The 12,638-nt window shown below is 38.7% G+C and overlaps 1 protein-coding gene across 4 annotated transcripts in view; it reads left to right on the plus strand.

Annotated features, from left to right (window-relative positions):
• DIAPH3 (diaphanous related formin 3) overlaps positions 1-12,638 on the plus strand; it is a 246,028-nt gene that overhangs the window by 93,105 nt on the left and 140,285 nt on the right. For 3 of the 4 annotated variants that reach the window (XM_055802324.1, XM_055802326.1, XM_055802327.1), the window contains one exon: positions 11,943-11,975. The exons of the other annotated variant lie outside the window; for it this stretch is intronic. In XM_055802324.1, coding sequence (XP_055658299.1) covers positions 11,943-11,975 — 33 coding nt within the window. The remainder of the gene's footprint in view (positions 1-11,942; positions 11,976-12,638) is intronic. 4 annotated transcript variants of the gene reach the window in all.

Here is a 12,638-nt window from a genome sequence, read left to right on the forward strand (position 1 = left end):
GGAACAGCCTCTTTGAGGTGCAGTGCCAGCTTCTGCTCAACTGGGATCATGGGATAGTGCTTTGTGAGCAACTGAGCAGATGCGTCAGTTCACTCATGCTGAGGGAAGAGACCTGAGTTACGCTTTCTGCTCTGCTCCTGATTACATGGTCTGCCCTGCTCTGGTGCCGGTTAGATTACTCCACAAGCTGTGCACACTTGCTACTTTGATAGAAAACTACCCACTATTTTGTTTTTTGCTTGATAATTTTTCTGTCCTGTTAGTGAGTTGAAGACGTTTTTGAAGCAGCCTGATTATTGTGTGAGCTTTTCAGAAAATATAGGAGCATACAGCCAAGAGAAAAGCTGGGTGTGTGAGGGGAGGGATGGACTTCCCATCTATTAGCGGCAACGCTGTACTATGTCTGCATATTGTGATTTGTGGAATCATAGAATTGTAGAACAGTTTGGGTTAGAAGGGGCCTTTAAACGTCATCTAGTCCAGCTCCCCTGCAATGAGCAGGGGACATCTTCAATTAGATCAGGGTGCTCAGAGCCCTATCCAGCCTGACCTTGAATGTTGCCAGGGATGGAATACCTACCACCTCTCCGGGTGACCTGTTGCAGTGTTTCAGCACCCTCACATTAAAAAAAAAAATAATATTTCTTATATCTAGTCTTAATCTCCCCTCTTTTGGTTTAAAAACATTACCCCTTGTCCTATCACAAAAGACCCTACTAAAAAGTCTGTCCTCATCTTTCTTAAGTATTGAAAGCCTGCAATAAGGTCTCCCTGGAGCCTTCTCGAGGTGAAACAAACCCAAACCTCTGAGCGTGTCCTTGTGGAAGAGGTGTTCCATCCCTTCGAGCAGGTCCAGAGGCAGGCCACAAAAATGATCAAACAGGTTCATGTCTTTCCTGGGCTGACAACTCCAGAGCTAGATGTAGTACTCGAGGTGGTGTCTCACCAGAGCAGATTAGAGGGACAGAATGTCCTCCCTTGACCTGTTGGCCACACTTTTTTTGATGCAGCAGGAGATACAGATGGCTTTCTGGGCTGTGAGGGCACATTGTTGACTCATATGCAGGTTTTTATCCACCAGTACCCCCCAAGTCCTTTTCTGCAGTGCTGTTCTCAACCCCTTCATCCCCAGCCTGTATTGATACTGGGGGTTGCCCTGACCCAGGTTCAGGACCTTGCACTCGGCCTTGTTGAACTTTATGAGGTTCACATGGGCCCAGTTCTCAAGCTTATCGATGTCCCTCTGGATCACATCCCCTCAGCAATGTCAACCATGCCACTCAGCTTGGTGTAATCTGCAAACTTGTTGAGGATGCACTTGATCACACAGTCTGTGTCATTGATGAAGATGTTAAATAGTGCTGGTTCCAATACAGACTGCTGCAGGATCCCACTCATCGCTGATCTCCATCCAGATATTGAGCTGCTGACCACTAACCTCTGGGTGGAACCATCCAACCAGTTCCTTATCCACCAAATAGTCCACCCATCAAATTCATATGTATCTAATTTAGGGAGAAGGATTTTGTGGGGGACTGTGTCAAAAGCCTTACAGAAGTCCAGGTAGATGACATAGAGGTGAGGCTGACAGGGACCTTCTTTCTAACCTTTTTAAAAATGGGTGCCATGTTTCCCTTTTTCCAGTCACCAGGGACTTCACCTGACTGCTGTGACTTTTCAGATATGATGGAGAGTGGCTTGGCAACTACAGTCAGTTCCCTCAGGACTTGAATGCATCTTATCAGGTTCCACAGAATTATGTATGTTCAGGTACCTCAGATGGTCATGAACTTGATCTTCTCTTACATTGGAAGGGACATTGCACCCCTAGTCCCTGCCTTGACGTCCGTCCACTTGAAAGGTGTGTGGGAGGAGAGGTTGCTAGTGATGACTGAGGCAGAAAACTTGTGGACTCTCAGCCCTCTCCTCGTTCGTTGTTACTAGCTTGCCAGTTACGTTCACCAGTGAGGGCACACTTTCTTTCACCTTCATTTTTTTTGGCTGACATACCTGTAGAAGCCCTTCTTACCATTCTTTGCGTCCTTGCCAATTTCACCTCCATCGGCACCTTGTCCTTCCTGTCTCAGTGTACACAACTGGGCAGTGTCCCTATGCTCTTCCCAGGACACCTGTCCCTGCTTCCACTGCCTGTGCGTTTCCTTCTTACCCTTTAGTTTGACCATCAGGTCTTGACTTAGCCATGCCAGCATCTTACTGCCTTTCCCTTTCTTACATCTGGCGATTGAGAGCTGTTGCAGTCTTGTGGAAAGTGTTCTTAAAGATCTGCCAGCTATGTTCTGCAGTCTTGTCCCTGAGGGCAGTGTTCCAGAGGGTCCTATTGACTAAGTCCTTAAAGAGCCAGAAGTTTCCTTTCCTAAATTTCAGGATGCTGACTTTACTCTTCACTTGAACCATATCCCTCAGGACTGTGAATTCCACCAGTGTGTGATCACTGCAACCCGGGCTGCCTCCAATCTTGATGTAGCCAAGTGGCTCACTTGTGTTGGTGACCAGCAGGTCCAGTATTGCATCCCCTGTACTAGGGCTGTCTGTTACCTGGCTTAAGATGTTATCCTCAATGCAGTCCAGGAGTCTCTTGGATTGCCTACAGCTCACCATGCTACTTTACCAGCAGATGTCAGAGTTGCTGAAATCCCCCAGGAGGGTGAAGCTGCCTCAGTGTTTCATTTGGTGATTTGTGTAGTTTTCTTAGTACAAAGTAATGCTCAGAAATCTTTTTTCTTACACATAGACACACATTTGGTGTAAATACTTACTTTTAATTAAATGGGTGGGGAAATTTACACAAGTCAAAGAGTAATTTAGAACAAAGAAATCTGTGGTTAAGGTAGCATTTTTTTCCTAATGATGGTCCAAGTATTTGGGTTTGAAGTGAGATCTGTTTAACGTGGCTTAGATAGGAAAACAGTATGTCTTTCTCAATGTGAAATGTGCCTTTGTGTATTTTAACCAAAGGACTTTTTAATTGAGATACACTAAGTAGAGTGTTTCATGTCTGTTATAAAATAAGCTCTTTGCTAGCAAACTACTACATCTCACAAAAAATGCTTTCAGCTTTGTCAGAGATTGCTATCTGAAAAATAATTGTATTCCATATTTATAAAAAGGTATTTCAACTGTAAATTTATAGTGAACTTCTTGAGTACCTTGCTAAAACTCACTCTGGAGCTGTAATCCTCCAAAATATTTTCATCTTTTAGGTTGGTCTAGCATATGACTTTAAAGACCAGCAGTAGTACAAAAAAGTTAATTCATTAATTTCCTCTATATGCTGCATAAAACCAAGATTAAAAAAGGAAGTTGTTAACATTTATGGATGTAAAAATGTACATATTATGTCTTAACTGGAAAGCATGCAGTATGTTCAATAACAGAACTATATCAGACAAGCTCTGTCTAAACCTCTGAGGGCAATTAGGTAATTTGGAAGTAATGGAATCAATGGTCATTGCATGTTGTCATTATTTACATCTGAAGGCATTCTTTTTTTAATTTTTTAATTTGGAAAAGTATTCTGACTTGTCTTTCCTTTGCACAATTATAACTTTTCTTGCTATTTAAATCAATGTAGTGAATGATAAAGATTTTTTCAGTAATGATTTTGCAGACTACTGTAATATTTTAATATTTTAAATTTGCTTCAGAATTTCAAATTTTAGGGGGGGGGGGGGGGGGAAGCTTTAAACAGGAAATGCAGGAAGATTCCGCTAACTCTTTAGTTGCTTACTCTTTTGTTGCCATACTCTGTGTTCTACAAAGTTGAGATTTGGGAACCTTTTTTTGTTTGTTTTTCCCCTTCCTTTACATTCTGTTTTGTGTGGTCCACAGATCAAAACTTGCAAAATTGTAGACTTTAGGCACTTGAATTGTTGTCTGTCTTGGAATTTTTATAATGGAAAACTTCACACTGACTTTGAGGTGAATAAGCAAAAGAGACCATGATAAGATAATTATTCTAACAAGACAGTCAAGAAGAATAGAGAAGACTTCTGCAGAACTCAGGAGGAGGAAATAAAGTGTTAAAATATATTGCACTATATATCTTTTTTTGGTATGGGACATTGTTTTCTGGTCACAGGAAGTGTTATAGAAATCCTGTTTTTAAAATCCTACTTGACTGGAGAAAATTACCTTGGGGATCTTGTCAATCACACAGTGATAAAGTAATAATGACAAGGATAAAGTAATAATGTGCAAGTAACTTGGGATTTAAGTTTGTCCAATGACTCTATGAGTGTGCTCTTGCTTTCTGTCCTGGTTTTGGACAGGACCATGCCACTTCTCTCTTGTGAAATTATTTCTTACAGCCAGTTTTCTATTGGAGTGTTAAGCGAAATGGGTAATAATAGGGATGTTTGAAAGACACGCTCTACTTCTTAGCAGCTTCTTTGTTTTTAAGAATTTAAGCTTATATTTCAGTCTGTAAGTTCCTAAGGTCTGCTTAAAGGGAACTGTAGTCATTAAGTCAACCTTTAAGTGTGTGCTTTTGAATTAAAAGCCTAACTTGAATGAAAGTGGTGCTTGTATGAGAAACTGAAGGCAAAAAAGTTGAATTGCTTTATGTTCAGTGCTGACTTTTGGTCTTTGAAACTCAAGGGCTGAAAAACATGTTTTAAATTGAAAGTAAAGATTGTAGTAAATCACTTTTGACAGTGTAGTGAACTAAGGTATAAATGGGATAAAAGATATTTTTACTTATTCTTGTGAATAAATAATGATAAATACTAACAGTTTGAAAAATTGCACAGTAAGATCTAAAATTAGTTTGTACCTTGGACTTTGGTCTAGGAACAAGTAATTGTCCAACTTTTAAAAGCTATTTCGTGAAGCTGAAAGAGTTTTGGTATCAAGCAAATAATGAATTGTTCATTAGGAGATTTAAAAAATCATAACTGTTTAACTAGTAGTCTTACTTGTAAACAACAGCAGCATAGTTAGGGAAATACAAATACTGCAGCATATTAATGATATTTAATATACCACGTAATATCTATAAGCAACAGAAGCCACATCTTGGAGTGTCTCTCATTCACATTTTACTTAAGCTTGTATTTAACATACTTCAGTATGTTTCAAATGCTGTTCTAATTTTTACTGCTTTACGGAGTTAGAGCTAGGGTGTTAAAATTTTCATACTAGTGAATTTTGAACATGGCTAAAGACTTAATAAAAGTGCAGTGCAAAAGTATGATTTACTGCTGCTTATCTGTCTTCAAAGAAAAAAAAAGTAAGTTTGAGTAACACCCCTCTTCTTACTTACAAATGCTGAAGCTTAGAATGATTTCTGTTTGTTCAACAGTTATGTTGCCTCCAAACTGGTCTTTGGCAGGAACACTGTGTTGGAGGTTGAATCACAACCTGCATGGTCAATAGAGGAAGTTTTAGGGTAGGTCGATAAAGTGGACAGTAACAGATTGCTAAGACCAGCTGGTATTCACCCCAGCTTCTATGGGTACTGAAGGATGAAAAGCTGAGATATGACCTGTGCTGTATAAACTGTTATTTGAACTTATGCCAGCATCAGAGGAAAGGAAACAAAGTGAAAAATGTGATGACAGTTTTTAAAAAAGTTTCTGGAGTTTGAGGATTGACAGTTAGCAAAGTTGATATCCACGGTAGGTATATTGTAGATAATCACTAATAGAATTAGTTAACAATTTAATAAATTACTGTTACACTGGCAAAATCTTCTCAGTCTCAGTAATGGTTGAAAGCAAATAGGATTTTGGAAACTGTTAGGAAAGAAAAACAAAATAATAATAAGTAAGTGTCACTGTACAAGTTCAAGCTGTGCCCACATCTTGCATACTTTGTGTAGGTTTGTTTCCTCTTGTTAATAAGAGGTATAGTAGAGGTACAGCAAAACTGATCAGGATTATCAAAAGAAGTAAAATAAATCTTTCTTTGTACAATGCATAATTAAGAATGGGAATGCTGTGCTGGAGGACTTCATCAGTGTTTAAAATTTACTAGGTCTTAAAAACAATTACACAAATGCATGGAAGAACAATCTGTTGAGGATTATTACATGAAAAGATTTTGCTCTGGAATTGGACAGCCTCTGAAAGGCAAGTATATGGAGACTTGCAAAGAAGTGTATGCTTGACTTGTGCTTGTACTTTTTCCTGTGCATCTTATTGATCCCTGGAAGAGGTTGACTTTTGATCCAAGAGCATAGCTGCTCTTATGAAGAGTATTCTGGAGGCAAGCAGTGTAGTTATGATTCTAACTGCTTTTTTAACTGGATCTTGCTCATTATGTTGCCTTGTCCCACTTAATCTGACCCATGCTGGCTCCTTGTCCAATAGTTTTGTGTGATTCTCTATCTCCTTTCAGATATTGGACCCAAAAAAGTGGAGCTGAACAGTTGTCATTCCATTTCACAGTGTATATAATAAGATTATGGTGCTTCTTGAATCAACTGTCCTTATCTCAGGTGTAACTGCAATTGGGTCTTGTTATTCTGCTTTTGGTAACTTCTGTCAAGTGACGGATCAGCCTTGTAAGGCCGAAGCAGCTAGGTCTTGATGGTAGGAATATATCTTAAAATGGGGAGGTCTGAAAACAACATAATTATTATGTGTTTACAGGAGCTAGACTCTTAACTTAACTGCTGGGAACACCAGTATTGTTTTGCTTTTCCCTGTTCAGCAATCTCCGTTGTAGTAGAAATTTCAAATAAACCCCTTTCCCCTCCCAGGAAAGTTAGTGAAGTTTTCAATCCTTCCAGGAGTTCTATCAGTCTTAACTTGAAACTTTCGGTTCTAGTAGGGAGCCAAGCAGGTGTTCAGATTGTAACTAAAAAACATTCTTCTGATTTGTATATGCTGTGTTTGTGAGAGGGTTTTAGATAGTTACTTCTTAAGAAATAGGATTTGAGAGCTGATTTTTTTCCTTCAGAATTTTATCAGCTGCCATTAAAAAACGTGAGAGCTTAATGTCTTTTTTTTTTTTTGTGAATGAACTAACGTTATTTAGAAACTGTTTAGTCAGTATGATAACATGTTTTCAAAATAAAATGAAGATTGTATTTCTGCTTGTCCTGGTTTCAGGTGAATAGAGTTCATTTTCTTCATAATAGCTAGTGCAGTGCCGTGTTTTAGATTTGGTGTGGGAATCCTGTGGTCGGGGACTTTTTGGTTTCTCAGACCTTGCTGGCAGGAGGGCTGGAGGGGCCCGAGGAGCTGGGAGGAGACACAGCCAGGACAGCTGAGGCAAACTAGCCAAAGGGGTATTACATACCATGGGCCGTCACATTCAATGTATAAATTGGTGGGGGGGCTGGCTGGGGCTGCTGATTATTGCTCTGGGAATGGCTGGGCATCAGTCAGTGGTTGGTGAGCAGTTCTATAGTGCATCACTAATTTTTTTTCTTTCCTCCCTTCCCTTTTGATTTCATTCCTCTCCCTGTCTCCCTCCTTTTCATTATAACTGCTATTATTATTATTATTATTATTATTATTATTATTATTATTATTATTATTATTGTTTTGGTTTTATTGCAATTGGTAAACTGTTCTTATCTCAACCCCCGAGTTTTACATTCCTTTCCAACTTTCCTCCTCATCCCTCTGGGTGAAAGGGGAGTGAGCAGGTGGCTGTGTGGTACTTAGTTACCAGCCAGGGTTAAACCATGACACTGCTTTAGAAAGCTTGGCGATTTAGTTTAGCTACTTGGCTAATTTCCAAAAAGTGTGTGTTCATGGTTATAAAAGAAGACGAAAGGTGTGGAGGCACTACTAATACAAATCTGTGTGCTTATTCACATGCTAGTTCCTGTTGTGTGATTGGTCAGCCTATGCCTGTTATTGCTGTCTTCCTTCAAAGAAGAAACTTATATATACATCTTAATTACCTGTTGCTTTTTTTAAATCTTGGACTGCCTATTCATGTCATGATTGTACAGTATTTTAATGGGCAAGTTGCATGTGCTGGCAATTGTAAAGACTGTAAACTGAAGTACTTATTTTTGTGCATGTAATGTGATGTACATACAGAAAATTAAAGACTTTATTAAATAATATAAGAGGTGCTATGTGCTAAAACTATCTGAAAAGATGTTCCAGATTTTTTGTTTTTATTTTTTACAGTGCTATTAAGAAAAATTATCAGTATATTACGCTTATTTTTGAGAGTTGGGGAATGATTATATTTACATTATATATGCTTCAGTTGGTTTTTTTTATGCAGATTATGTAATCCTACAAGTTTAATGGGATGGGTATTTTGTGGTAAGATGAAATACTTAAAAAATAGGCTGATTTGTAGAGAAGCTTTGTGTGAAAGTATCTATAAAGTAAGTCATTGAATGTATTTAATAACTGAATATAGAGGCATATTCTTCTGAATTACCTTGCATTAGTCTGTTGGAGATAAAATGCCTGATTACATTTGTACCTTTGCTGTTGTCAGTGATGCCAGTTCCTATGTAACTTGGAGAAATGTTGTGGTAAAATCTTCCATTTTGAATGAGTTACCATGACGCATGAATTTGAGTTATCATAACGCATGACTGAGTGATTATGCTGTATACATGAATTGTGCCAATTCAACAGTACCATTTTCAATATAGGAGCAACAGTGCACGTGTGCATGACTGAACACGTTTGAGGGAGGTAAGAAGTGACAATCTCTTACAAACTGCTCAGAAAACTTGGGAAATACTCACTGTTGCAGCAACTACCTTTCCAAAGATAGGAGTTACCAATGAACAGAAATTGTCAAAAAGGAGAGGCCTGAATAAACAGCAACTTAGGATACATTGGCAACCTTCCATTATGTTTTCCACGTAAGTGTTTTAGTGAGCATGAAGAATAGCAAGTACCCATACTTTCTAGGAGTTTGCAATGAAACTTAATGTAAAGTAATGGAAACACTTTTATTTTCAAAGCTGACAGTTAAAACTGTGAAACATTATTTATATTCCTATCATAGTTAATACCTTCTTCATACTGATTTTTCAAGTTTTGGATATATGTAGATGTAAAATAAGATGGAGTGTGAAAGCTTTTTCATAGTACTTGAAACATAGTCCGTACCCCATTAAAGGGCTGGGTTGGATTATTAGGGGCAACGAACAGTCCCCGAGGCTAACATTTGTGTTGCTACAACCTTAGGCTGCTCTGTTTGGAAAGAGCATTGACCAGCTTCCTGGCCTCTCAGCATTCAGGCATTCTTCCTACTGATGTGGGCTGTGCCCAGTGTCCTCATTTATGCTTGTTTTTATTAAAAAAAACCAACAGGTGTTTTCAACAACATTGTAGAATGATTTGGATCTAGTTTAGAATTTCTTTGCTGTTTTGAAGCAGATTGTCACAAATAACTGCTGGTGAACCCTGCAACTCAGTATGGAATTTTCAAGTGGAGTTGATTGATTGCACCTGTGTAGTATCAGTCTAGGAAATAGGCTTGCCGGTGTCCTTTTTCGGAGGCTAAACTTTTTGTTGCTTTGTTGCATGTCATATTGCTGAATGGTAGTTGTGGAGCAAAACCCCATGTATTCCTTGTCAGACCTCTGATTTCAACAGTGGTGAGGCGACACCTGCAGCACTGCATCCAGCTTGAGGCTCCCCAGTAAGAGAGAGACATGGACATCCTGGGGAAGGTCCAACAAAGGGTTACAAAGATGATGAAGGGACTGGAGCGTACCTCCTACAAGGAAAGGCTGAGAGAGTTGGGACTGTTTAACATGGAGAAGAGAAGGTTCAGGAGGATCTTACCAATTTATATAAATACCTGAAGGAAAGATGCAAAGAAGATGGAGCCAGGCACTTTTCAGTGGTGCCTAGGACAGACAAGAGGCAGTGGGCAGAAACTGGAACACAGGAGGTTCCTCCTGAACATGACAAAACACATTTTTTTACTGTCATGGTGACTGAGCACTGGCACAGGTTGCCTGCAGAGGTTGTGGATTCCCCTTCCATCCTTGGATATATTAAAAAGCTGCCTTAACACAGTCCTGGGCACCTGCCAGGTGACCTCCAGAGGTCCCTTCCAACCTCAGTAGTTCTGTGATTTATAGGAAATTATTCCACATTTTTGCTCTGAACAATTAAGAACTTTTTCAGCATTTTCTATTTGGCTACCACCTCATTTGCTGTTAAAGATCTCTTTGATTCCAGATAACTTTCTGGGGATAAAGAATGCATGTCTTTCACTTGAATATCCTACATTATGGGGTACAAGCTATCATTTACTTCTAAAGAAAGGAGGTAGGCATCTGCTTTCATAACAAGATTAGGTACAGGTATATCCTTTGAACCCGTGACCCCAGCCTTGCTCTTTCATTTTTCAGTGAAGACAGACTGCAAGATGACTATTGTCTTAGCTAAGAGGGTAGGAGAGGTGCAAGGTCTTGTATAATTTTCTATACACTCTGTTACAAAGTGATACAATAACTTTACTGGGTGTTCTTTAGATTTCTGTGTGATGCAGTTTTCAAGTTTCATCTGAACTAGGAATTCAGGCTTTTTAAAACAAAAATTTACACCTTCAAGTTCCTTTTGAAGCCTGTATTTCAAGGGTGTTCTGTTTTTATTTAGTATGATAATATATTTTAGAAGATTTGTTTTTCTTTGCATACAGATGCACAGACATGATTTTTCTTACAACAAAGGTAATGGGTAGCAGGTTATATCAAGTACATCAAGACCTGTGGCAGAAATGGGAATGTGTATAGCAATTCATGAATGTAGATTATTTCAGTGGCACCTACCAAGAATGTAATTGTTTCAGAGATCTGCAGAGTAGCTACATAAGTTTCAATCCATATTTTTATGAAATGCTATTCTGTAGGCTTCCAACTGTGATGTCGTATTTGTAAAACAGTCCTGTCACCACTTCCTTCAGGACTCTTAATTTCAGTCAGGTCGTCGCCACAGATGGAAGTAGTTGACTACAGTTGAATATGTGTATGGACACGTTTGATGAGACAATAAAAGCAATCTTTCCAGTAGCTGAAACTTCTTTTTGAGGTATTTGTCCATCTGTGCACTGACAACCACATCTGTTAATTTTGGAGTCATGTCCATATGGATGTGGCATCATGGAGATAAGAGGAACTGTGAATGATGGGAGATTAATTCTATGTGTTTCAAAGTGCTCTAACGCTTTGTTTCCCAGCCTGAGAGGGCAGAGCAGTTGGAGCACAAGGTGAGGCACTACTGACTAAAAATTATCTGCTTCAGATGCTGGGGCCATGTGTATGCCCCCCAGTGCAATAGATGTGGCATATAGGCAGAACTTGAAAGGATGTGTCATTCTTGATACGTAACATTCCTTTTTAGTTGTATAATGCCTGAAATAAGATGTAATTTTGAGAAAGTTAATGGTTTATTATGATGGTCCAACTTCTGGTGCCGTGAGAACTGTTTGTGCATTTTTGAGATGCCTTGGTTTAATTCTTCTCTTGTTAGTACATCATCTTACATCTATTTCCCTCAGTAGTCACCTCTTTTCTGCAACAGCTGCCCACTTTCACTAGGCTGCTTTCTCTTTTTCCAGTCTAAGCAGATGTTTCACATTTTCTATCTTCTGTATATTTTCCTCCCTGCCCCAGTGCCCTCCCCAGATAAAAATCTAATTCCTTATTTTCTTTGATTTCCAGTTAGTCTAGATATTTACTTCCCCTGTTCAGATCTTTGTATTAATTTGTTTGCTTTTTTTCACCCCAGTGCACTACTTCCCCTTTTTTTCTTGTTGGTAATAGAAAACAGTTTTCTCTTTTCTTTGTGTTTTTTTGGTTGTTGTTGTCATGTCCATCCCCCTGTCCCCCACCCCCCTTCTAAGTTAATAAGCTAATGAAGTAAAAATTTCTAGAGGCACTAGGAGGTATCACAGTTTTCATTGGAAAGTGCAACTTTTCCGATAGGGAAGACAAATAATATATATGCTCTACTTCTTATTGCTGCCAACTACATAAGGATGTGACCTGAATTCTCCTGAAGAAGTATCACGTAAGTTTGCAGTAATTTAGTTTGTTGTGCAGTTTTATCACTCTGCATACAATCCCTGCACGACTGCCTGAAGTATATATGTTCTGTGCTTATACATTTTTCTTCAGGATTGTGATGTCTTAAGTATTGCTGTAACATTGTGTGTAACCCCATCCTCAATGAAAATTCCAGAGGGAATTAGCTAGTTCATCTGCAGCTTTTTTTTTTTTCCCCTGGATTTGAAAGTTGGGAGTTAAAATAGTGCATGATTTGCTATTTTTTTCTTTTTTTATGTTTGTATATCTGTGTATTATCTCTGTTAGAAGACTTGTAATAAATAAACATTGCTTTCTAGTGCTGGAAAAGCAAACATATTTGTATTTTTTTCTACTTCACCCCTGTTAGTATCCAGTTCAAGGCTGTCAGGGCAAGTTTAAGTAAATGAATATATTCAGATAATTTAACTCTTTTTGGTTGTGACTATTAAGGAAATTGTTTTGTTTCCTGTAAAATGATGATTTGCAGAGTTCCAAGATAGCTGTAAAATATTACTGTATTTTCATTATGATTCAGATGAGTAAGACACATGGAGTCTGTGCTACAGAGATGTCCAGGTCTTCAAATGGAATCTGCATTTTTAGCATTCATAAGATAGGCAACTCAAAGTGATGCTTTTAAGAATCA

Source organism: Falco peregrinus, chromosome 4 (assembly GCF_023634155.1).
Source record: "Falco peregrinus isolate bFalPer1 chromosome 4, bFalPer1.pri, whole genome shotgun sequence".
In the NCBI taxonomy this organism is placed as follows: Eukaryota; Metazoa; Chordata; class Aves; order Falconiformes; family Falconidae; genus Falco; species Falco peregrinus.